The sequence below is a fragment of the Schistocerca cancellata genome, chromosome 3, assembly GCF_023864275.1.
Source record: "Schistocerca cancellata isolate TAMUIC-IGC-003103 chromosome 3, iqSchCanc2.1, whole genome shotgun sequence".
NCBI classification, from domain to species: domain Eukaryota; kingdom Metazoa; phylum Arthropoda; class Insecta; order Orthoptera; family Acrididae; genus Schistocerca; species Schistocerca cancellata.
Window position 1 is genome coordinate 689787240 of NC_064628.1, and position 27727 is coordinate 689814966.

Below are 27727 nucleotides of genomic sequence, written 5' to 3' on the forward strand. Positions count from 1 at the left end.
CAAGAGTAAGGAAGGGGGAGAGGAGTCCTTGTCTGAGCTGGAGATCTTGGTGACTTTCTTGCTTAATCCTACATTGTTTCCTCAAACTGAAGACATTGACTAGGCTAGTAAAGATACACATGGCTGCAAAAGATGGTGTTTCTGGCAGCATTTGTTCAGATGGATAAGGTACGCCTAATTGGAAAGGAGATTTTCGCTGCAGTGGTGTTGTATGTAATTCCAGTGGGTGAATGTTTTTACCAAGAGATGACATGGTGCTACTATCAGTTGCACATGTGGAGTTGACGGCTTCGCAGCCATTTCCTCATTTCTAGAGAGTTGTTTCTATATTTAATTTCATAACGAATTCCTCCTGATCAGCACAAAGAGTGGTTATCCAATTTCTTCACACAGAAGAGGAGCATGCTTCACAAATTTAAAACAGGATGAAAGGGACTATATAGAGGGCAGTGTCTCACATGGTGTACAGTATTCTGGTGGTGTCAGTGTTATGAGACTGGAATGTAAACTTCAAGGACATGCCATGCCCTGGGCAGATGCATGTTATCACCACCAGTGCCACGATTTCAGTTGCGGAGGAGTTCATACAGATGAAAAATCAGATCACCACACATGATACTGTTGTTGAACTGTCAACATGCAAAGGAACAGTGTATCACATACTCTGTAAGAAGCTTATTTATGGCAAAGTTTGTGCACAGTGCATGTCCAAGCATCTTTCAGAAGATCAGAAGACGGTGAAAATGGGTGTTAGTTTCACCCTTCTGTTGAGATAAATAGGGCAAGGAATGGATTTCTTTGCTAAGATTGTGGCATGTGATAAAAGGTGATGTCACCAGTTTGGCCCTGTCTACAAACAGATGATTAGGGAGGGAGTGGTAACATTTGGGCTCGCCTCTTCAAAAAAAGCCCACTGTGCCACGAAGGCTGGAAAGTGATGTTCAGTTTCTTTTTCAATGAAGAAGGACCTCTACTTATCAACTGCCTACTTAACAACTGGCTAACATTGTGTGCAACAGTTAATGTTGGGCAGTATTGCAATACATTTCTGAGGCTCAAGCAGACCATCAAGAACAAGTACAAGGGCAATTTCTCAAATGGGATAGCTCCTTCAGAAATATGAATGGGAGGTCCTAGAACATCCTCCTTACAGCCCCAGCATCTCCCCATGTGACTTGTATATCTTCGGTCCCTTAAAACAATCTCCGAAATTTCAGAACTCCACCGTGGCAAGGAAGTGCAGCATACCATGGAAAACCAGATCCATCAGTGACCCAGGAGTTTCCTACACTGAAGCCTTCCAATCTCTTCCTACATGCTGGGATTGGTGTATCAATGTCAGTGGCAATTATGTATAGTCATACTGTTCCACGTGAACTGTAATTCTATAATTGTTATTAAAACTTCTTTCCATATAACTGTAACTGCATTTTCATTTGGGTACACCTTATATTAATTTATAAAGACACGAACATGTGAATAACAACAGTTGATAATCAAAATTAATTAGAGAGAGCGCAGTTTCTTTATATCTTGAATACATCTATAACAACAAGCATCACTTTAAAGCTAAACCAAATGTTACATTGAAGAGAACACAGGCAGAAGAACATAGGGAAAACCAACGCAAGAAAATGAAGATATTTTGAGAAAAAAAGAAAGCAACGATATCAGTAAAATAAGTACAATCATGCACCACAGCTGGGCATGATGATGTTAAAAAAAATTGCAAAAGTTGCATGTATATTCAGTTTTTGTGACAAACATTGTGGTAATAGCCTAAAAATTAATATAAATCAAACATAATAATGCATAAATATTAAACAAAAGCAGGTGCATGGCTAAGCTGAATTAAGGTACGGGGTATTCAAAAAGTCTCTCCGCAGTGCCATATGATTGTTAGCTGCACGTGCCATATTATTAGAGGAATTGAACTGTGTATTCAACAACAGGGGCCACACTTTCACCATTTAATGTGAAAATTTGCAAGTAAAAATGAATATTCAATAAATTAATAACTTGTATTTCACTGAGTTTCATTTCGGTATATTCAATGCGGCATACAGCACGCACAGCTAACAATCATACGGCACTGCGGAGAGACTTTTTGAACAACCCGTATTTCACTCACATTATGAAACAGATCACAGAAAATAAAGAAACATTAAGAATGTTTTTTTTTCAGAATTCACAATGTTATATACAAATAAAAATATTTACCTAAGAAATATGGATTTAATTCCTTTGACCGTAAGAAAATATCTTTCAGTTGCAGAAGGAGCTTTTTCACATTACTTTCAGTCTTGTATTCTTTCACAACAGAGATAAATTTCTGATAATTTTCAGTATCAAGTGCACCTTTTACCTGAAAATATTTAACAAGTGTTAATTAAAGGAACTAAACTTAATAGATGGTTATAGACTTAAGTGTTAAATTGTCTAAAATGGGGGGAAGGGGGGCAGCAGAGAGGGAGATGGAGAGGGAGGTGAGAATGGGCATATGGTGACAAAATAGGACTGTGAAACAACTCTGTTCTGAAACAACTTGATAATTTGCTGTTTAACCATTAAAGGTAGTTGTAATGTTTAGTAACTATTAAGACAAATATAAATATCTTACCTTCTTTACATAGTTTGTAATATCATCCAGTTTGTCTGTGCCAGATTTACTAGGTACAGCTCCTGAAGAGGAACTGTATTTAGACACCTCTTTGAACCTGTTAGTAGAAAGAGGCAAGGGGATTGCATTTTCTGAAGTGTTATGATTTGATTCAGACAGCACATATGTGAAAGGTGCCATCTTCATCTTCTTCTTTTTGGCTGGTGGAGGTTGTGAACTGCTCCCTTTAATATCAATAGTACCTCTGTTCTTGGATACACTGTCAGGCATTTCATTCAGCAAATTAATGCATGTAGTATGGGGTTCAAGAGCATCCAAAAGGCTTCCATTTGTGAACGGATTGTTACTCATTGCTGAACTCTGAGTAGTGGAGGCACTAGTTGTATATTCATTCATTGACCATGAAGTCGCATTATCATCTGATGATTTATGACTGTCTTCCTTGGTGTTTATTAAACGACCAATCGCTGTTCCAAATGATGCTGGTACAGGTGGTAAAGAAACATCTGAAATACTTATCACAGATGCTGATGGAAACTGCAAAGCAAAATACCACAGTCCATTACAATAAACTAATAAGCACAATAAAAAATCATATATTTGGCCAACAGTTTAACAAGCACAAGTTCAAGTACAAATACAAGTACATTTACACCTACATCTACATACATACTCTGCAAGCCACTGTATGATGTGTGGCAAAGGATACCTTGTACAACTACTACTCACTTTCTTTTCTGTTCCACTTTGAAACAGAGTGAGAGAAAAATGACTATCCACAAGCCTTGGTACATGCACTAATTTGTCTTATCTTCATGCCTCTTGGGCGGAATGTGCATTGGTGGCAGTAGAATCATTCTGCAGTCAGCTTCAAATGTCAGTTCTCTAAATTTTCAAAATAGTGTTCCACAAAAAGAACTTCCTCTTCCCTTCAGAGATTCCCATCCAAGTTCACGAAGCATTTCCATGATACTCACACGTTGATTAACATACCAGTAACAAATCTAGCAGCCCGCCTCTGAAATGTTTCAACGTCTTTCTTTAATCCAATCTGGTGGGTATCCCAAACACTCGAGCAGGACTCAGAAAATGGATCATACTAGTGTTCTATATGTGCTCTCCTTTACAGATGAACCACATTTTTATTATTCCCATAAACCAAAGTTGACCATTCACCTTCCCTACTACTGTCCTTACGTGCTCATTCCATTTCATGTCACTTTGCAAAGTTATGCCTAGGTGTCTAATCAATGTGACTGTGTCAAGCAGCACATTACTAATACCATATTCAAACATTACAGGATTATTTCTCCTAGTCATCTGCATTAGCTTCCATTCTTCTACATTTATATGTAGCTGCCATTCATCACACCAACTAGAAATTGTGTCCAAGTTGTATTGTATCCAACATCCACTCATCATAGACACCTTCGTCTACACCACAGCATCATCAGCAAACTTTTTATATGTCCATCCTTGTGCCAGGAGGTCTGGGGGACTACGGCCGTTCATCACTGTAAGAAAACTAAACACCTACAGCCATCCTTAAGTTACTGTATAGCTACCAGTTTCAGCATTTCAGTGCACCATCTCCAGGATTTAGTTGACGCTGAAGGGGTTATTGCAATCCATATACAGGGTGTTACAAAAAGGTACGGCCAAACTTTCAGCAAACATTCCTCACACACAAATAAAGAAAAGATGTTATGTGGACATGTGTCCGGAAATGCTTAATTTCCATGTTAGAGCTCATTTTAGTTTTGTTCTTCCACCTACGCTCAATGGAGCACGTTATCGTGATTTCATACGGGACACTCTACCTGTGCTGCTAGAGCATGTGCCTTTACAAGTACGACACAACATGTGGTTCATGCACGATGGAGCTCCTGCACATTTCAGTTGAAGTGTTCGTACGCTTCTCAACAACAGATTCGGTGACCGATGGAATGGTAGAGGCGGACCAATTCCATGGCCTCCACACTCTCCTGACCTCAACCCTCTTGACTTTCATTTATGGGGGCATTTGAAAGCTCTTGTCTACGCAACCCCGGTAACAAATGTAGAGACTCTTCGTCCTCATATTGTGGACAGCTGTGATACAATACACCATTCTCCAGGGCTGCATCAGCGCATCAGGGATTTCATGCGACGGAGGGTGAGCGCATGTATCCTCGCTAACGGAGGACATTTTCAACATTTCCTGTAACAAAGTTTTTGAAGTCACACTGGTACGTTCTGTTGCTGTGTGTTTCCATTCCATGATTAATGTGATTTGAAGAGAAGTAATACAATGAGCTCTAACATGGAAAGTAAGCATTTCCGGACACATGTCCACATAACATATTTTCTTTCTTTGTGTGTGAGGAATGTTTCCTGAAAGTTTGGCCGTACCTTTTTGTAACACCCTGTATATGATGTATCAGTGGCCAACAACTGCTTTATGCAGACTACTTATAATTGTGATGTTGTCTCTCCAACCATCAAATATCAACATTTTGGCCTGAATGGTCACTGAGTAACTGATTAGATGATTTTGAACTGCTTACTTATTTCATGTAAGACCAAAACCTCTTAGGTTTCTTAGCTATATATAATATTAAAAAAAAAAAAAAAAAAAAAAAAAAAAAAAAAAAAAAAAAAAAAAATGTGGCTTCGCACTGGGAGTGCAAATGTTAGCTAACGCCACTGACATGGATACAAGGAAAATTGCATACCATAGCTACTTCTACTCTGTTACAAAGTGTGGTATCGTTATTTGGGGAATACTGAGCAAAATAATGCACATACTGAATTACAGAAAAGCATCACTGGAAATGTGTGCTGTGCATCCAAGGAAATCATTTCTCACCTTATTTAAAAATCTGAAATTATTAACTGTCTCTCCCTTTATATCTATGATATCATCATTTTGGTAAAGTTTTAGTTTCAAAGTCACTGAATGCTTCTCTCGTTGCTCTCCTTATGATTATTTTCACTTCATTCAAGTTTTATCTGGCAGCTAGGTTTTGACTTCTCCTGAATCTGTGATGAAGCTTTCTTTGTTTATGTATCAGTTTTCTAACACAGTTATTAAAGAATAGTGGGTCTTTCCCACCCCTTAAGACCTTGCTCGAAACATACTTGTCTGAGGCATACTGAACAATGCTTTTGAATTTTTTCAATCTGTGCTCTACATCTTCATCCTCAGCACTGAATATTTGATGTTGACTACTAAGATATTCTGCAATTTGTATCCTGTCACTCTTGCTGAGCAAAAATATTTTCCTACCTTTCTTAACATTCCTTTTCAGTTCCTGTAGTCGCAGATGCTACCACTGCCTTATTATCATTGACACCCTTCTCAACATTAACTGATTAGAAAAGCTTAAGTCTGTTTGTTGCTAGGAAATCTAAGACATTACATCAAAGTTGGTTCTCTCAATATCAGCTCAAAGTAATTTTTGGACAACACATTCAGATTAATATCACACAAATCCCTGTCTCGGATATCAGTTTTGACCATGGGCTCTAACATTCGATACCTGGTAAGTTCCAGTCATCCCCTATTACAATAGCACGAGGTGTGGCTATAAAATAATGGGACTATTTCCGTAAAACATTTTATTTCAACAACATACATATTTAGTTATTGTCACCCTCAATATAATGGAACTCCTACAACACTTCATGCAAATTTCCCATTGATGGAAACAGTGCTGGAAGTCTTCCACTGCGAGCTCCTTGATGATGTGTACCGCTTTTTGTTTCACTGCTTCAACTGACAAATCTTGTTCCTCTTCATGTGCATTTGGTCTTGGGGAACAGATAAAAGTCACATGGTGCTAGGTCAGGTGAATACTATGGGTGGTCAAATACTCGAATGCTGTACTTCACTAGAAACCTCTTAACTAACAATGTAGTGTGAGATGGCGTGTGTGACTTGTTGTTCTAAAATTTGGGTATTTTTTCCTTTTTTTCACAGAGTTGAGCAAGTACCTCAAGGCAGTAATGTAGCTTTATAATTTGACCTTCAGGAACCCAGTGAGGATATACACTTCCATAACTATCGACACTTTGAATCTGGATTTGCTCATTCGAGCCATCTTTGGTCTCAGTGAAGTTGGGCCCTTCCAGTCCATGGTCTGGGGCTTAGTTTCTGGATCATAAGCCAAAAATGAAGATTCATTACATTGTCGCACTTTCCAAGAAATTAAAATCATTTTCAATAGTATTCAAAGTGTCAGTACAACCATTTTCACTAGTTTCTTTTTGTTCAATCTTGAGAATTTTCAGCACTCATTTTGCACTCACTTATTTCATGTTAAACTGGTTATGTAAAATTTGTGTTGCACATTCTTTGTCAATTCCTATAGTTTCAGCAATCAATCAAATACTCAACAAACCATTTGATCAAATCAGACTTACTTCTTCGATATTTTCATCTATTTTTGATGTTGAAGGGTGTCTTGTGTGTGAGCCATCTTCAGCATCTTCTCAGCCATCTTGGAAATGCTTGAAACACTTAAAAACTCACATGCATGATAAACAGTCTTTGCTATACATTTCTTTTAGTAAAAGATAGGTTTCGGTAGCAGTTTTTCCACGCCTCGTGTGAAACTTCCCAACCATTTGTTGTTTTATTATTACACTTATGATTTTTCCAGCAAAACAAAATAACTGCTCTTACACATATGAAGGCCACAGCCACACTGCGATGTCTACATATGAAGACTTCATGCTTCAGAGCTATTGGTCATTCATCTTTGGCATGTGTACTTACTCTGTGACAGTATCAGTCCCATTATTTTATAGCTACATCTCATACACATAAAATTCTGGAAGTTCTCTCTGAAATATTCTATCACTGCAATTCCTAACACAGGCGGCCTTTACAAGCATCAGATTACTATTTTTGACCCACGTGTGATGCTTAACTTCATCCAGATTGATTCACATTCAGAATCCTTGATAACATCAGCATATATTATCAAATTCCTTACTGCAATAAATTTGCACCACTTTTGGTGTCTTAACTATCCTTAAGGCAAATATTCCAATCTAAATTTAGAATCTTAATACTATCTGGGCATTATTACCTTTAATCGGCAGTTCTAATTCTGGTACCTTATCCTGGATGCTCCTGCAGTTTATGAATATCACATTAACCTTTTCTACTTCTGACCTCCAATGGCAGGCATTATCTGAGAATAATGTGCCAGGGTGTTACTCTAATTTAAAAAAAAAAATAAAATAAAAAAGTTCATGTGCAAGTCACACCTGCTCCGCTACCGTAGCACCCAATTCCTGCATGTAGTACATGCCTAACCATTAAGTAGTGTCCTAAAATTCTCCACCCTATAATGGAGATTGAGAAATTAACATCTGACACCACCACTCAATTGTCTGTGCCTCCGATTTAGACCTCCCATTCTACTGTTAACCCGAGGACTCAATGAACTCTGGAAACAATGCTACAAATAGTGAGTTTAGCCTACATGCCTCATGCGGTGCTAGCTGCTGCCATCACCAAATCACTATCCACCACAAGGAACACAGGATGGCCTCAGAATCCAAGTGGCAGATGTCATTTGTGACAAAATGAGCCATGATTTGCAACCATTGCATACAGTGTGCTCGATAGCTGCCAGCAGAGTCTCCTCCACATCTCCAACATGACCCACCCGGCTCTTCCTCCTCACTCCACCTACCACCAGCCAACAGACTGAGTCAAATGCACAATAGCACTTTTTTCCCAACATGCCTGCTATTTCCCTGAGAGGATCTATAATCTGCCTAAAATTGGAGCTCCCAATGACTAGCGTATCTGCCCTCTGCACTTGCCTGGACTGAGCAGGAAAGTTGGCCACTGTCCCAGTAGGAGCCATCCCGTGCTGGCTCAGAAGTATTAAACACTGGGTACGACTTTCTATCTGTTGTTAAGGTGTAAGGGGCCAGCTAAGTGTCCCATTCCCTCTTTTGCCTTCTGGCCAGTAACATGGAAACACATCACTGTCCACCATTCACTCTTGAGTAAAGACTCAGTTATTGTATATCTGAAGATGCAGCGACAACCAGGTCACCTGCGCATTCAAACAGCACCAAATCTGTTCATGTCTTGTCACTGGAACCCAATGTCGCTGCAGCTTCCAGCAGTAGCCAGAAGCCTGTTGACAGTGGCCATTGCAGTTTACAGCTGTTTATGGACAGTGGTAAATTCTCCATGGGTCGCACAAACACAACAAGTACAGTGCCTATCCACATCATTCTGTGGGGGGAGGGACCTGTTAAATTCTCAAAAATACAGAAGAAGTGGAACTAATTAAAAAAGAACAAAAAGACACCTGTAGGGAAGAAAATTACCCAAATGTGGTGCTATTGATGTTGGGATGTGCTTAAATATAAATGAGGGAAATAAATGAACACTAAAATCTTCTCTGTAGAGTTCTCACTTAACACAAAGATCGCAAGATTTGCAAGCTCTTAGAACAGAAACAAAAAAAGCTCAGCTTCGCCAGAAATTCAGCTCACACAAAAGATAAAGCATGAAGTAAATAGACAAGTTTGAAATGTACACAGAGACTAGCAACTAGATAAAAACACAGATAAATATTCACTTCTTGACAGATGCTCATGGAAAATAAACTATGAACAACACTAAAGGCTATGTACCAAAGCAAACTACTGGCACTGCCACTCTGAACAATCCTATCACCTGTCTAGCTGTTGCTAAACTGACTGACAAACTACTCATCACAAATTCAAAGTGAATCAGCCGATGGTGGCAGTAATGATGGTCTGCAGCTACACTACTCAGTTCAGACAAAGGCTACTGCAGGAAATAAATATGCAAGCTTTTATGCAAACAAAAACTAGACACTCAGATAATAACACAGATAATATTCACTTCCTGGCAGAAGCTCATGGAAAATAAAGGCAGAAGTAAGATAAACTCCATACACTAACTCAAACTGCTGGCACTGCCATTGCTAGACGCTCCTCCCACCTGGGGAGCTGTCCCTAATCTAACATTAATTTTCCTAGCTGTCACACTACTGTAAGTGACAATAAATTGAAGGCTCTTTCCATATGAATTATCAAAATTATTTTGCCCGCTCCTTTTTTTTTTTATTTATTACTCCATCTATCTCGAATGTACACCAATAAAAAAGTAACAACTCCCTTCACTGTCATAAGGGAAAAGCTTCAGATCACAGTGAAAGACTTCCAGGGCAAGAAGTCCCAATATAATTAATCACCTTTCCTCGTCCAGTGTTGTCTTCCTCACATTTTAGAACTTAATCCCTTACTGGTAGCAGTTTATCTTAGATTGCCAGAGCAACAAAGTTTTCCAAGCAACTGGAAAAGGGTGTAAGAGGTTCATATACTTTAATAATCATTTAAACAGCAATTAATATGCTATATTTCAAAGTAACAATGATAGTTTCACATACTTCTAACAAAATAATCATGATTGTAAAATCAGATATGTTTGAGCTTATACAAAGGCTTCCCATTCTTTGCACCCACTATTTACGGGTGGAATAAAAAGGGAAGAAATGATTGTTGCTCACTGAATGTCATCTGCCACACACCATATGGTGGCTTGCAGAGTATATAGATTCAGAAGTGGTAACATTCTTCTTTTTGTTTGTTATGGTATCAGATTGTTATTTTAACTTTATTTGCAAATACATTTACAATGAGAAATAGTAACTATGAAAACAGAAACTTACCTAATAGTAACAACTGTTTAATATCAACTTGAGATAACAGAATATGTAAGATAAGGGAAAGGCAACCACTTACCTATAGATGACTGATGTATGGCCAATAGAAACACTGCCACCTCCACCCCCCCCCCCAACAACCTTTTTCTGCACCCCTCCCTCCCCCTTTTTTTGGAACTTCTCCCTTATTCTCACTCTTTATCACCACTGCAGCAACCATGTCTTCTAGTGCAAGATCTGCCTCTTACAATCCTGCCCCCCCCCTCCCCCCGTCCTTGCCTCATGCATCCTTCCCTACGCCCTCCCAACCTCCATCCACATAGGCAACTACTTTCAATAACTGGTATTCAATAATTAGTCTTTCCGCTACCACGGGGATGTACATTTGGTGTCTGTGTGGCTGTGTGTGACAATGTGTTTACTCTTACCGGTAAAAGAGCATGAGCTTGAAAGCTAGTGTTAACTGTTTTTTGTTGTGTGTTCCTGTGCGCCACGCACCAGTCCTGTGCCATGCACCAGTCCTCTGTAAGTAAGTGGTTACTTTTCCCTCCCTACTCCCTCCCAACCTCCATCCACATAGGCAACTGCTTTCAATAACACTGGGCAACAATGAAAATGTTTCGGACTTAAAAATTGTTAATTCACATGTATTTCCATCTGCTGAATTCAAAAGTAACCATAAAAATTACAGAATAGCTCGTTTTGAAGGTAAAGTGACATTTTATTTTTTAGAGTGAAGATTTTAAATTTGGGGGAAATTTTTTTTTTGGGAGTTGGCACACCTGTCAAATAACAAAACACAAATGCTCTTCAGCTGTTTATAAGTCATAAACATAGATACTGTTGCTGTGACTGAATTACATGTAGTTTCTACTCAAATTAATGCAAAATTTCTGGTTCAAGAGTGCTTTTTAGTGTAAAATTTGTAAAAATGTGACGAAAATGTGTAAATATGGTGAATAACTTTTGTTATATTTGTGGTGAAATAACATTTTCCACACAGAAACGCAATCTGACGACTCTTGTAAAGACTGCCTATCAGTATTATTTCGGTATGAAAGTAGGGGACCAGGATAAGTCTTGGGCTCCACATATATGTTGCAACGCACGTTCAGTTACACTGCAAGAATGGCTGAAAAAGAAGAAACGATCTATGGCTTTCGCTGTGCCTATGATTTGGCGGGAGCCTACAAACCATATAGATGACAGCTATTTCTGCCTGACTCCACCTATAAAGGCACGATTGTCTATGAAGAAAAGAAGAACAGTTCAGTACCCGAATCTTCTATCTGCTATTCGACCCATTCCACATTCGGATAGTTTACCAGTTCCTACTCCACCCAAAAATTGTGTGTTTGACGTAGAAAATGAAGCCAGTGTGGAACAAGAAGAACCAAACAAGCCTTCCACATCCCATGACCCTGATTTTGAGGGAAAAGATGATAAACCACACAGACTGAGTCAAGTGGAATTGAGTGATCTCATTAGAGACCTTGGCCTGTGAAGGGAGAATGCAGAAATTCTTGGGTCTTGACCACAGCAATGAAATCTTCTCCAAAGTGATGTGAGAATCTCACACAGTGCATAAAACATCACATGGAACTGCTTCCCTTTTTTGAGAAGAAAAATAATCTTGTTGTTTGCTGTGACATTAATGGCTTGATGAAATCTTTGAATTTGAACCATGATCCAACTGAATGGAGGTTATTCATAGGCTCCTCCAAGCTTAGTTTGAAAACTGTGTTACTTCACAACGGGAACCTTCTTTCATCTATTCCTGTTGGTCATGCTGTTCACGTGAAGGAGACATATGCAAATATGACAGCTCTCTTGGACTCAAATATCATGAACACAAATGGAAAATATGTGGTGATCTAAAAGTCATTGCCATACTCTTAGGAATGCAACTGGGTTACACAAAGCATTGCTGCTTCTTATGTATGTGGGACAGTAGAGATAGGAAATTGCATTATATTAAAGAAGACTGGCCTGCAAGAAATCTTCACCCTAGCGAGAAAAATGTTGTTGCCAAGCCTCTTGTGGACCCAAAAGATGTTCTTCTTCCACCCCTGCATCTCAAGCTGGGTTTGATGAAAAACTTTGTCAAAGCTATGAACCGAGAAGAACTGGCCTTTAAGTAGATAAGAGAGAAATTTTCGAAATTAAGTGATGCAAAAGTTGAGGAAAGCATTTTTGTCGGACCACAAATAAGAGAACTTGTAAAGGATCCTGCATTTGACAAAGTTTTGGAGGGGAAAGAAAAGGAAGCTTGGGAAGCCTTCAAGGGTGTTGTTCATAGATTTTAGGCAACAAAAGAGATTACAACTACAAGCATTTGGTGACAGTGCTCCTGCAAAAATACCGTAACCTTGGATGCAACATGTCCCTTTAGAGCCATTTTCTCCACTCCCACCTACACTTTTTCCCTCCTAGTTGTGGAGCTGTGAGAGATTCCCTCAGGGCATTTCTGTTATGGAACAAAGATATCAGGGCCATTGGAATGAAGTAAAGCTTGCAGATTACTGTTGGTCTTTGTGTAGGGATTCTGCAGAACTCCATTACAAGAGGCAAGCTAAAAGATGACGAAGTCAATAGGCCACCACATGATTCTCTTGAGACACGACCATCTGCGAAGTATTTTTCCAGCAATTTAGAACTCTTAGCATGTAATTACCAGTTTAAAAAATCAAATGCACTTTCACTGTTGTCAGCATGTATGTAATTAAAATGTATACTTTTCTCTCAATCCGTTAATATGTAATACCTCCACCTTGTGTATATCATAGAAACTAGAGCTAATAAAAATTTTTCATTGTCATATTTGTTTTTCTCAACCCAAAATTAGTAGGAATTGCCTCATGAAGTGCTCAAAACATTCAAGAATTATTTTTTTGTTGCCCAGTGTAATTGATATTCAATAATTAGTCTTTCCGCTACCACAAGCATGTACATTTGGAGTCTGTGTGGCTGTGTGTGAGAATGTGTGTACTCTAACCAGTAAAAGAGCAAGAGCTTGAAAGCTAGTGTTGACTGCTTTTTGTTATGTGTTCCTGTGTGCCACGCACAAGTCCTATGTAAGTAAGTGGTTACCTTTCCCTTATTTTACACATTTTTCCATCCCAGAATTTCCATTTCAGAACTAACAGAATAAATTATATATTCATATATTCAGAAAACTCTCTCTCTCTCTCTCTCTCTCTCTCTCTCTCTCTCTCTCTCTCTCTCTCTCCCCCCCCCCCCCCCTCTCTCTCTCTCTCTCTCTCTCTCTCTCTCTCTCTCTCTCTCTGTGTGTGTGTGTGTGTGTGTGTGTGTGTGTGTGTGTGTGTGTGTTTTACACTTGTCTCCTAGACAAAAGACAAATAATTGCTATACATACCATAAGTTCAGCTTGTCTAAAGAAGGATCGTATATTCCTCACAATGGGACCAAACTGACGAAAAGTCTTAATGTGTGGTTGCAGCCATGCAGATAGTTGTTTCTTGAAACTGGCATTCTCAAACCTCAAATCACAGAGCAGGACAGCACCATAATCCTTGGCATGTCTAATGACACGTCCCATAGCCTGATTCACAGCTCTTGATGCCTCCAGCTGATACCAGTCACGACCTGACAACATCTGTATACTTTACAGTTAAAGTAACTATACAAACAATAACTGAAAGTACCGTTTAACAAAAAAATAAAACTGTGAATCAAAAAGTGATACGATGAGTGAGACTGAGTCACATGATTTTTCTATCTGCTCTTGTTCACCTAGCCTTTGATGTTCATATTTTACAAACACTGCAACATAATACACTATACATGCATGCTTCTTAAAATGTGAAACTGTTCAAGACTGAATGAAAACAGTTTTTATGGCTGTTAATGGATGACCGTACTCTGCTGAATATAGGTTGTAGTAGCTTAGTTCCTAAATGGGTTAAATGACATTGATTTTATAACAAATTAAAGAAATGAATTTAAAAATGCACAAACCACTGAAGTCACATCAGACAGGCAAAGTGAAAAACGTATTAATTTTAAAAAATTAATTAGTATTATATTATTACAGAAGTTACTCGACGCTAAATCTTGAATTTCTTCATTTCATATGTACATTTGCTTTATTTTTGCCTTTTCAGTCAAGTTACCATAATCACTTAAAGTTCTGAATGGGACATCACACTGACATAGGAGGTGGAATTATTGTTAAGTGTATAATCATAAAAACTGTACATTTACCCACTAAGCTGACTCCACATATTTAGCATTCAGGTAATTATCAGCTACTTGGAGGAGGCTTGAACAGTCTTTTCCCATTTAATATTTAACACCTCTGTCCTAAAATAGAATAGATTTTTATCTGATCTATTATAAAACAGCTGCCTGAAAGTGTATGACTATTTTCACATGAGACAACATTTGCTGTTAAGTTTTTTGTCATTGGTTAACTATGACTGTCATGTTTTACAGCTAAAGCATAGCAAACAAACTAAATGTATGACCCCCCCCCCCCCCATACACTTTCCCCTCAGCATTTTCTTCTGTCTTTCTGTAGTTCTTTAAACTGAAATTTTACATAATAATGTAAGAATTACTCAAACTACAGTTCTGTCTATTTATCCTGGAAATTACCCACAGTTTTTATTCTGTGAATGTCTTTAATCATTCCAGCCATCATTCATCTGAGTTGCACACAAAGAACTAAGTAGGAAAACGTGACTACAGGTTTTCTCATTATGGTTCGGATGCAAGAAAATGTGAATCCTAGTCAGAAAGCTTTATGAAAGATCCAACATTTTACAAGCAGAATCTTTATAATCCATAATTTAGAAATCACATACAGAAGCCTCTTTTTGAAAACCAACATCCCCATAGGTTTCTTCTCCCGCATTTCATAAGATCTAGTCTATAAGGAAACTATAAGTCTACAGCAGAGATTGTAATGAAATGAGCCACCTTAGTCAATTCTTGGCTACGCCTGATGGTGAACAGTATCAACCACATATACCCCTCTACTGTACGCTTGGAAGAGTGTCTTTGGTACTGACAGGTGAATAGCATTGTTTTGTTGTCTAGTGACCACAGGAACCAGTCAGTCATTTACTAACAAATAAAAAATATTAAGGGAAGGGCAGATGTTGTTGCATAGCAATGTAGATTTATGCAGAGGATAATGGGTGGGACCTTTGATAATATTTTGTGATCAGATGAAACTTGTGTTAATGCTAATCATTCATACACAGAGGTTGAAGTGCTGGAGCCACCAGGGTGACAATAGCAGAGACTGGTAAAGGAGGGTGAATTACCGTTTTACAAGCAGCATAGAGCAGTTTTGTGCCAAATGCCTGTTAATATTTCATTCACAAAAACGGAACACAAGAGGTTCAAACCATCCATATGACAAATCTCAGAAACCCATCAGTCACTGTTATGGCTAACAATCCATATCATTTTGTAGGTCATGATGAGATGCCAACTCTGGAACAAAGAAAGATGAAACTATTGACTGAAAAGATACCTCCACATTTCAGTGCTATTGGGCCTACATAAAACAACATGTTGCCACAAAGAACAGAAAGTTTAGCATCTCTAAAGGCGCGAAAATTCTTGTGGAATATGTGAATCAAGTGAGTGGTGAGACCTGCAGGACTTCGGTGAACAGCACTGCAGATTTCATGATAGGAGCCGAAAATGAAGCTGTTGTGGAATCCTTTGCAGAAAAACTGATTGTAAATCAAGGACGGAGCAGTGGCAGTTCAAGCAGTTCAGGAGGAAAGACTTGCAATCAGATTCTGAAAGCAATGTGAGTGCTGTTTTTCCATTATAATACTGGCAGCACACTCAGGACTTTAAAAGGAGTACATGCCATCAACCAATCATCAAACTGTGAGCAGACTGAAATTTACACTCTGCAGTGGACTGTGCACAGATACAAAACTTTCTAAAAGATTCTAGAGCTACCCAAGCATGACTCATGACCTGTCCTAACTGTTTCACTTCTGTTTGTTACACATCTCCTACCTTCGAAACTGTGACAACTGGTCGTGAGTCTTGCTTTGGTAGCTCGATCGGTAGAGTTCTTGCCTGTGAAACGCAAAGATCCTGAGTTCAAGTCTCGGGCTGGCAAAAAGTTTTAATCTGCCAGAAAGTTTCATAACAGTACACAATCCGATGCAGTGTGAAAATTTCACTCTGGAAATATCCCAAGGCTGTGCCTAAGCCATGTCTTCATGATATCCTTTCTTCCAGTACTGCTAGACCAGTAAGTTTCACAGGAGAACTTCCATGAAGTTTGGAAGATAGGAGTGGAGGTCTGTCTGCAATCCTCCCTGGGTATCTCCACAACAGTTTGCTGAGTAATGCAATATGTCAGATGCAGGATTTGCTTCTAATGTAAACATGCCTTTTTCTCATTATCTGTGTCTTGACTTGAAAATATCTCTTTCTCTCTCACACCCTCACTTCCCCCCCCCCCTCTCAAAATTGGTGTCCCAATACCACATATGCTTTGTATTATCTACTTCTACTCCATTTTGGCATGCTGCTGAGTGCTGGAAAATCAACAACAATCATTTCTCTCCACACTTCTAAATCAGACAATGTTCTTCCTTCAAAAATCACATTATAGCAACATTTTACAGTCAGGAAACAACTTTGAACAATTTTCCGTCTATTTGAGAAGTGTAACTTAACTACATTAACAATGAAATGAGTTACAGTTCAAAGCAGAGTCAACTAACATGAACTACTTTTGTTCCATGACTTTTTTGGGATCATCAAGGCTGTCTTCTTCCATGGAGTCTGGGGCAACTCCGAGAGGGGTCTGCTGCTCAGAGAGAAAACATTAAGAACAGCAAGCGTGGCCACACAAGCCACAGCCAGCATCGCCCCTTTCAGTAACAACATCGTCTCCATTGCCATTCCGCTAACATGCCCATATAGAGAAATCCCACATCCAACATGCAAGTCGCACCATGCCATATCAGTTTATGGTCAGGCATGCCGGAAACCGGCCTCACATGGGGGAGTGATGCACCATACATAGTTTCTCCTTCCCAAGTGGCTCTTTCCACCTTCCCTTGGTGCCAGATGTCAAGCTCGGCATTTCCTGGGCCCGCCTGGATGTTGACTTGCATCAGAAGGGAGACTTGTGACCCAGCTCAATGTGAAAGCAAAGGGTGCAAGGCACAGGGGGAGGTGTGTGCAGGGACTTAAGATATGTCCGTTGGAGAAAGGGGGGGGAGGGGTGTTTGAGTGGGCTGCAAGGCTGGGGGGGGGGGGGGGGTTGAGTGGGCTGCAAGGCTGGGGGGGTGTTGCCACCTCGTGGACGACTCCTCTGTGCTAGGCGGCTGTTGTTCCCCTCATTCTTTGCATGGAGCACAGACCACCAGCTGCTCTGCATGCCCATGACCTCGTTTGCTGGTATGGGATCTCAGCGCAAGTCAGCAAGGATCCTTCACTGCAACCGTGGGTAGACGGGGCATATTTTGCCAAACCCAGAGGGTGGTGACATTGCCTGAACCAGGTCCACTGGGTCCAGTCCGCTGAACGTCTGGGTGACCATCCCACCACCTGAGTAGGAGTGGGTCCTTGACCAAGAGACTTGGGCTAGTAGGCGGCAAAGGACAAGAGGTGCATCCGCCTCTCAGGAGAGGGGTTGTACTTGCCAAGGAGCACTGAGAGAAATCATCGGTGACGGGGCCATCGAGGGGGACCAGTATGTTGGTGACAGTGTGCTGAACCCGGCAGCTCAGGAGTGCCCTTGGCCTAGGGGCAAGGTTAGTGGGCAAGCTGCAGCAGTCCCCCACCCATGCCAGAGGAGCCGGTCTGGACAAGAGACAGATCTCCACCTTTCTTCACTTGTCAAACTTCATGATGGCTGATTGAGAGATGAGTAACACGAGTTCACCTTTATGGGCATCTACAGTGTCTGATCCCTCCTCACAGGACAAGCTGGGAAAGGTGACAGATGAGAATGTTATGAGTAGGCACACCGCAATAACACTGCTCCTAGAGAAGAATGTTAAAAAATGGGAAAATAAGACAAGCTGCTCTGATGACTATTAAAAATGAGTTGGCAGCATGGGCCATTGCTAATGCAAGGCTCGAAGGCCGTGTAAAACGAGAGGCTGCACAAGCAGCCAGTAAAGACCTGGGCCAGCGCAAGCGTCAACCACACCACAAACTATGAAGGACACGATAGCAAGGGTCACCAAGCGGCCAAACACAGCAGTCTTTCTCAGACCGCTGCCTGGCCAAGACATAAAAAAGGTCCAGGAGATTTTCACGACAGAAGTGAACCCCGCAAAGGACAAGATTAGAATTAACAAGGTGAAACAAGATAAAAATGTTGTAATTGTAGACAGGCAACAGAGGAGGACAAGGAAAAGCTGTTAAAAAAACCAATAGCTGTGTAAGGTAGTAAAATGTGAACCACCTAAAAAGCAGAATCCTCTTGTCATATTATTTGATGTACTGACTATAATGAAAGATGAGGAACTGTATGAAATGACAAAAAGACATAATTTTGATGAGATGGAGGATGAGGAATTCGAAAAGAGTTAAGCTGAGATTCAAAACGGGACTTCAGGAGCATGATGTCGTCCGTCACGTTGCTGAAGTCACTGGAGCAAGGTGGAGAAAAATCACAATGGGCAAATTGTACATAGGCTTCAGGTTAACGCCAGAGATTATTTTGTGGTACCTCATGGCCACAACTTTGGGGACCTGGACCACATTCTCCATGGACCCTAAGGGTCTACCAAAATCTTGAACACGTCATGCAAGCAGCCAGGTTGGAGCAGCCAACTACCATGACCACTGCGTTGTGGCATGTGGTCTAGGTGGGGTATGAATTGAAAGTTGATGATGGAGGCTATTGACAGAATACAGATTAAGTCAATTAATCTCCCTAACGACTTTGGAAACCTATGAGATGTGGTCAAGAAGGTATTTGAAAGAAGAGGCAAAGAGTTTGATTTAGATGAAATTTATGTTCAATCAGTTTTGACAAATGAATGCATTGCATTCACTGCCGAAAAAATTGGCCAGAAAATCATATACATACCTACTTCCCATAATGACCACAATAACTATTGGACAGCTAAATACACACAATAGAAGACTCGAGATGCAGGAGCTGCACAAGGTGGTGGAGAAGAGATTGGGTGCGCTCTGCCTGCATTAGCCGTACTCCCAAGCTGGGCGAATATCCTTTGGAGCCGCAACATGGCAGGTAGTCAGTAGTGGAAACGAGCCGAGAGTGGCAATGATAATAACGAATAAAGCATTACGAATAACAATTCTCTCTCAGCTATCGAGTTGATTACATTTACGATAGGTAACAGAGTGTGCCACAGGGACATGGGGTGGAAGATGCAATTGAATTATAACAGAACGGACTGGGAGTGCCTAGCAATGGAGTGCGACATTCCTGCATTACCAGAAAATGACCAAAACCAAAAAGTAAATGTGATATGATGGGTATGTCGAAGAGCTAGTGAGAGCTATCACTAGAGCAGTGAAGGCAGCTGTACGAACTGGGTGGGGGGTGGGGGTGGGGGGGGGGGGGGTGGGGGCATAGCAGCCTCTCCATCACCATGGTCTGCCGAACTGGAGCAAATGCACCAATCTATCGGAAGAGTGAGGAGGCATTACCAGCACAATGTCATCTGGTGGGAAAAGCAATGATGGTTGCAACAATACAGGGAGCTAAAAGATACATTCCAGAAGGACCTTTGGGCAGTTGCAATTCGAAGTTGGGAGAGAGATGTCACAAATCAACTGGCTACTGACCCATCGGGAGTGCCCTATAAGTTGGTGAGGGAGAAGATCCACTCTTCAGTGGTTCTATCTACAATCTAGCATGGGGACAGATGATGGAGTCTTGGCAAGAAACTGCTGAGGTCCTCCTCTAGGCCCTGTTCCCTGATGACAATGAGAAAGGGAAAACAGACGGACAGTGCCAAATAAGAGAAGCAGATCTTGTAGGATATACAAATGATAGGGTGGTATACCCCTTCTCTGCCCAGATTAAATCTTTAAAGAGAGGAAAAGCTCCTGGGCCAGATGGCATTGTTGCAGAGGTGGTGCAGTTCCTCGCCCCTCAGTTGGTAGCATCATTTACAAAATTGTACAAGTGCCTCAGGCTGCAAAAATTACCTAAAATTTGGAAAACAGAAAATGTGGTCATAATAAAGAAAGGGCCAGAAAAAGGCCCAACTGAGACCAAGTCGTACACACCGATCTCTTGGAAAATTGTTCAAAAAATTATTGGCTGATAAACTGGCTGCACTTGGAGTGCTGTGCGGGATGAGTTCGGCTTCAGGTCTGGGCGGTCGGCATCTGAAGCAATCGCCCTGGCAGCCAAGGTCTGCGACTCAACCTCCACCTTTGACCACCTGTAGTGGCCTTCACTCTTCTCCTGTTTACAGAAGAAGGAGTGTCTAAGGCCACTATATGTTTGTCTGAGGAGTTATTGCGACAATCAGGAGGTCTGGCTATCATCCCCTAGTGAGACAGTTAGAAAATCAACAACAAAGGGATGCCCAAAGGGCTCTGCATTGGGGCCCTTGTTTTGTGACATCCATACAGAACCACTACTGGACAGTAGGCAACAGAGTGAAAATGCACTAGAGGTGAAAGCCTACACAGATGACTTCCTCCTGCTGGTAGGTGGCTGTAGCTGCGAGGACAGTGAGCCCAAGATCAAGAGGCCAAGAATATATTGCAAGAATGATGCCATAAAACTAAAATGACAGTTGCACCAAGTAAGCCAACCTACCTTTTGCTGAAAGGACAACTAATTAGGAACCCGACAGTCACAATCGAGGGCTCACGAGTTCTCTGGCACTGAGAGGCATATTATCTAGGAGTCATTGATGAAAGGTGGAACTTTGCAAAGCACATTGAAACTGTAACCCAAAGAGCCTTAGAAGTGCTCAATCCTGATATGCATCAGGCACAAAAAATTCCATCTCCCTCCTGAACTGATAAAGTTATACTACAGCAGTATATTAACATCAATAGTGGGTTACAGCTCGGGAGTCTGGGCACACAGGCTCATGGCAGTGGTGCCTGCCATGGCCGTGAGAAGGGTACAGAGAAATATGTTATTAAGGTCAGTTGGGGCCTACAGGACATCCCTGGGTGGGGCCTTGTTGGTAATAATGGGGCTTTGGCCCCTTGATATCAAAATTAGAGAACACACTACATGGTTCTGCGTAAAGAAGGAATAGACTGGGAAAACGGGGAATATTCTGTGTGTGACTCTTCGTTCTGGGTGTTCAGGCTGGGGATAAGGGAACAATCAAGAGAAGGAGTGTAGAGCTGTTGGAGGAAGTATGGGAAGCTGATGACACTGGACGCAGAACTTTTCAATTCCTGACAGATATAAGAGAACAAATAAGTCTGGGAGATTTTAAGCGAACAAGGATACTGTTTCACTTTCTCACTGGTCATGGGCCTTACCCAACGTATGTGTGTCGATTTGGGAGAAGGGCTACACATTCGTGTGACTGTGGTGCACCGGAGGGTACTCAAGACCATGTGGTTTACGAGTGCCCCCTACACAATGATGTAGCAGCTGCACTGAGGCAGCAATTACCACACAATGACACCTTTAACCTGTTACGACATGAGGATACATTTCAAGTACTGAATGACCTGGCCAATGAGGTATCACAGAAGGTTCTTCTAGAGTATCTGAGGGACAATCGTGACTAACGACAAATAATGAAATGTATTCCAATACGCCAATCCCGTACCGCCTGGTCGTGGACAGGCTGAGCACCGTTACATTCAAAATCTGCCATGTCAAGGATTAAGGAAGGGGAGGTACATCATCACCAAACTAGAGGAACGCACCAAATTTGATGTAGATAGGTTTTTAGTAAGTAGGACTTAAGATATAGGAAAATAGACAATAGGAACCTGCAGCGAATAGTTAAGACATCTTGGGCCTGCCCAGTGCCAGGGCACGGTCACCAGGATTAGCCCGGTATGCATGACCATCACAGAAGTAGGTTTATACCTGACTGGCACACCTGTAACATTGCAGGTAGTGTAAACGTGTAAGTTTTAGTATATCACTAAAGATGCAGTAGACTAATGGCAACGGTAATGTAGCTTGCCTATCGTAGCCAGAACACCAGCACTACTTTTAGTTCATTGTAAATTAGTTGCAACAATTATTGCAATAATATTAGGATCCACTAATTGTATTAGGTAGTGGGTTATTACGTATAGTAACCGATTAAGAAATAAAGTCCCACCTTTCAAACTACATAAAAAATCATCTTCAGCAGTCAATGATCATCATTCACCAGTACTAAACACATTGTGCAACATCACTTTAACAAAATGGTATGTTACACTATGTGGTGGAAGCGAAGCTGTGAGGCCAGTTAGTGAATCATGCTTGGGTAGATCAGTCAGTAGAGCACCTGCCCACGAAAGGCAACAGTCCCAAGTTCAAGTCTCAGTTCTACACACAGTTTTAGTCTGCCAGGAAGTTTCAAATTGTAAGTAGCTTTTTATGAGTATATCTGTTAATCTACTGATGGATTACACAAACATAGAACAAATTTACACTGAACATATTTAACAATGAAAGCAAACACTGATCATGTTCTATCAAATGACAAACATAGTTTACATTTCTACTGTGAAAAGCACTGCTGGAAAAAAAAAAAAAAAAAAAAAACACCCCCAAGGAAAAGGTTATTTTATTGACAAGTTAGGGCACAGGTAGTTCATCATTGTACAAATATATGATAACACATTCAGACCAAATGAAACACACATCACATTACAAGTTGTCCAAACAGTCATATCAATACACAGTGTACCCAGCTCTGGCAGTAACAAAGGCGTGTATTCTCACATGCAAACGATCACAAAGGTGCCAAATGACATCCTGCAACAGACTGTCACAACCATCTAATGCCTTTTGTTGCAGTTCAGCATTGGTTCTTTCAGGCCCTGGAGAATGAGGAAGCCCCACTTCATGTCTTATGTGCATTCATTTGGTGAGAAACTTGGTGATCTTGTTGGCCAGGGCAGCTGTTGTACACTATGAAGAGGATGTTGGGTTGCATCAGCTGTATGTGAACATGCACTGTCCTGCTGAAAAAAGCATGTCACCTTCCTACTGGTGCAACAGCAGTAGCCTGGGGTTAACAGCCTGTGTAACAAATCAGGTGCTGGTTACGTTAGCCTTCAGCAAATGTGACCGCAAGTTGTAGCAGGTGGTTCGCCACATTTTAAAGCCTGGGATGGGACCCGTGTGTCATGTTAAATGCACCCTGGAATAGACAGCTCAGTCTGTCATACACAAGTACGTACTTCACCCACATACTGACAGCACCTACTCTGATCTCTGAAGACAATGGAGTGCCACTATTCTCCAGTCAACTCTTTGACAACACCAGAGCAGTCATGTCTTGCGATGTGGTGTCACTGGGAGTCTGGCCAGAAGCACTCATTATCTTAATTCTGCTGCAAGAAGATGGTTCCCAATGCTCCCTGATGACACAGCATGTGCAACATGTGCACGGATTTCGTCTCAAGATATGTTCGGTCAGCCACCACTGCTCACACAATGTGTAAATCTGGAAATGCTTTTATACTATGCCGATGTCTGGAATCTGGTCTAAGGTGTGAGAATGTTCCACGACCACTACTGAAAGCAGTGACACACCACCAATACATGGTGCCCAACACGTGCAGCAATCCGCTGACATGTCTATCCATCTTCCCGAAGTCCACAATGCGACCCTGATCAAATGGCTGAAGCTATCAACAGGATTACATACTTGTTGGTGGGGATGATTGTACCGTAAAACGAATGTTGCAAACACTGTTCACCTCTCAACTCTGCACAGTTACTGCCTCAATATGCACATACTCAGTATATACATGGTGCCCTGAAGATGTTTCAGGTGTTTTTTTTTTTGTTTTTTTTTTCTTGGCGGTATATATCAAACAACTTCAGCATACTAGATACTGGATTGTTATTTGTAATTTTTTGAGTTTATGTATCAGAACCAGTAGCTACAAACAAAGTTATGCAGATCCAACCTGCATGTTCTTGCATTTCCCCCCCCTCCCCCCCCCCCCCCAATGTTTCCCGCAAGACATAGGGATATAGGGATCAGGGTACAAATACCACATGCAGCAACACTGCACTGGATTATATAGTACTGTTCCAACTGTCAGCACTGATTAAGTTTGGTAGCATATAATTTCTTAATTCTGGTTGTAATACACTATTTACCATCTGGGCAATCCAAGAATACATCATTGGCTGACAACATTTCAGTGTATCTTCTACTTTTCCACACTCCTAAGAGGTGCTCCAACTGGACTACAGGGAAAAGGAAAGACCTCAGTACAAGCAGCACAAAACTTTTATCTATCAAGGAGGTTCCACTTCCAAAACAAAACTTTAATACATGAAACATCATAATAAAACGAAGTGCTGCTATGAAATATTGCAGAGGATACTGTAGCAAAAGTCTGATCTAATCTAATAACAAGAACATGGCAAAAGCAATTCTATGTAACATGTTACTTATAAACCTACCTCATTTTCTTTTGTTCGGTTTTCATCTAAGTACTTCTGTTTAAGTACAACACGTGGGTCCTTAAAAGGTGGATAAGGCAGTCCAGTAATAATTACAGCACGGCCATTCATGTCTGCAAAGTCCAGGCCTTCAGATACTTTGCCTCTTGTGACTGCCATAAAGCAGGCACCCTTGACATTTGGATCTTTGATCTTTGCATAGTATTCAGTCATTGTTGCAACAAATGCATCCTTCGTCTGAGGTTCCACCAATATTGGCTAAAATATAATATAACAAAGCAAAATTATACTTCATGGAAAACGAATGTGAAATGTAAAGCAAATTTAAATATGTATACTTTTTTGTTCTACAGATTAAAACTACTGAAAAGATATTGCACTTATGACGTACAACAGCATGTGTGATTAAACAATTTTACAAATGCTCAAGCATTGTGCCAGATGTGTGATTCATAATCCACACATATTATGAAAGTTGATGTGATTATATATGTATATGTATGAGTGTGTATGCATGTATGTACATACGTATGTGTGGTCCACACCTTCTCCTACACAACTGGATCAATTTGGATCACTTAATGTCTGGGAAGAAGCACTGTGGGGGTAAGAACACCTATCTCTCAAGGGGACAGAAATGGAGGTGAAGAATAAGTGTACCTCAAGACTTCCAAATAGCCAGAGTATACTCATCCACTATTTGTGAATACAGTACTTTGTGATTTGCAACCAATTTTACATGTAATTTCAAACCTTTGAGACTTTTTTTTAACACTTTAACCTCCCCCCCCCCCCCCCCCCATGCAATGATGATAAGAAAAAAGCTTATCGCTTATTACATATTCCCTGTTAATACAGTAAACTGCCAAATCAGGCATGACCTTCTAATTTATTATTTCTTTACTATTACCTCTATTTGCAACATATTTTACAGACACAATACACATATGCTGAAGAATGTACCTACAAAATTATATCTTTATATGACACGTAGATCATGTTCCACCATAACACCAAGTGCCGGCATGATGGCCAGAATGTTACAGCAGAGAGGGCTGTGAGACGACGTCACCCAATAATACGCTGATGGACCCTTCTCTAAGGCAACACCGAGACCAGAGCACCCTCTATACGAAGATAATACAAGCGCCGTGCCAACTAGCCATGGCCGGAGTTGAAGTTGAGCCGATCTAAGAAAACTACAGGAGTGACTTAGAAACTGTATTGGTTCACTTGTATTACGAATTGTATACACTGAAGAGCTTGCTTATGTTTGTCTGTCACCCCTTGCTTGCGACACATCTATATCTCACAAAGTTACGTATTGTAATCTTTCCTTTTGTAATTAACTCCATTAATACGATTGGCTTGAATTGTTGTCTAGTGATCTGAGAAAGCAGCTTTCCTAAGCACTCTATATTAGACGAGAGGGCAGAACCCAACAGTTCAGGAGATATGACATAAACATTGAGCTGCTTGGAAATGGAACTGCCAGACAAAATTCACTAGAGATAAAGATGAAGTCTGTGCAGAAATATGTGTGAAATATGTTAAATACATGTGAAATGTATGCGTTGTGCGTAAATGCACAAAGCCATGGGTAAAATGCTCCTCCTAAACAACTGGATTTCAACCTAACATGGTACATATATTACTTACTACCTAGAAAGAAATACTGTGGAGGTAACCAGCGACCTCCTATTGGGGTGAAGATGATAAAGAGAAGGGAGAAGGAGGAGATGGACACAGAATGGACATGATGGACAGAGGGATGAGGGTGGGTAAATGGACGGAAAAGGAAGAGACAAACAGAAGGTAGAAGAGCAGATGGCCAGAAAAACATAAAAAGGAAACAGAAGGGGAAGAATAGGGGAGGGGGACAAAGATAAGGACCGCGAGGGGGGGGGGGCAGGAAATAACAGAGAAGGAAGAGGAGGAAATGGATGGAGAGAAGGACAAGGAGGAAATGAACAGAGATATGGAAGAGGAAGAGATGGACAGAGGGAGAGGAGGAGTGGATGTACAGAAAAAGGGAGGAGGAACAGACGGACAGAGATTGGGGGGGGGGGGGGGGGGCAAGGAGCAGGTTTAAAGAAAGAGCAGCGAGAAGTAGATGGACAGAGAAGGGGAAATGGCAGATGGTCAGAAAGAGGGAGGAGGAGGATATGGACAGAGGGGGATGGAACAGATGGACAGGGAAAGAGAAGGAAGGAGCAGATGGACAGAGAGGGGGAGGGGCAGATGGTTAGAAAGTGGGGGGAGGAGGAAATGGACAGATGGAGGGGCAGGAGGAGATGGAGAGAGAAAGGAGTAGGAGGAAATGTTCTAAAAGAAGATTAGAATAAATACATACCCAACAACATCAAGTACTCAGCTAATAGTAATAGTAATAATAATAATAATAATAATAGAAGTTCTTCAATACAATAATACTAAAGTATGTCAACCATCACAGGCAAAACTTAAGTGTGGTGTGTATAGATTACATAAAGGCATATTATAGTGTACCTAATGACTGGATCCTGAACTGGCTTGAACTACAGGAGTTCACCCAAAATTTTTATAATTCTGTAAGTATAGCATGAAATAATGGAATACTAGACAATCCATAAATAATGGACAACAAGGTTTTCATTCATGAATTATATGGGTAAGAAAAGAGAATATTTCATGGGGATTCTTTGTCTCATCTCTTATGTTGCATTTGTCTGATTCCTCTAACTAAATAGATTCTATTTCAATTATTAAGCTTTGTGACGACTTAATTAGTCACCTTTTTACATGGATGGTTTTAAACTATTTACAAGAAATGATAAAATTCTAAACAAAATG

At 40.8% G+C, this 27727-nt stretch overlaps 1 protein-coding gene across 1 annotated transcript in view; it reads right to left on the reverse strand.

Annotated features, from left to right (window-relative positions):
- LOC126175674 (regulator of telomere elongation helicase 1 homolog) overlaps nt 1-27727 on the reverse strand; it is a 100138-nt gene that overhangs the window by 13493 nt on the left and 58918 nt on the right. Inside the window, exons 11-14 of the mRNA XM_049922598.1 lie at nt 24896-25153; nt 13703-13942; nt 2621-3157; nt 2221-2365 (exon numbers count right to left, since the gene is read on the reverse strand). Of these exons, the coding sequence (XP_049778555.1) occupies nt 2221-2365; nt 2621-3157; nt 13703-13942; nt 24896-25153 (1180 nt within the window). The remainder of the gene's footprint in view (nt 1-2220; nt 2366-2620; nt 3158-13702; nt 13943-24895; nt 25154-27727) is intronic.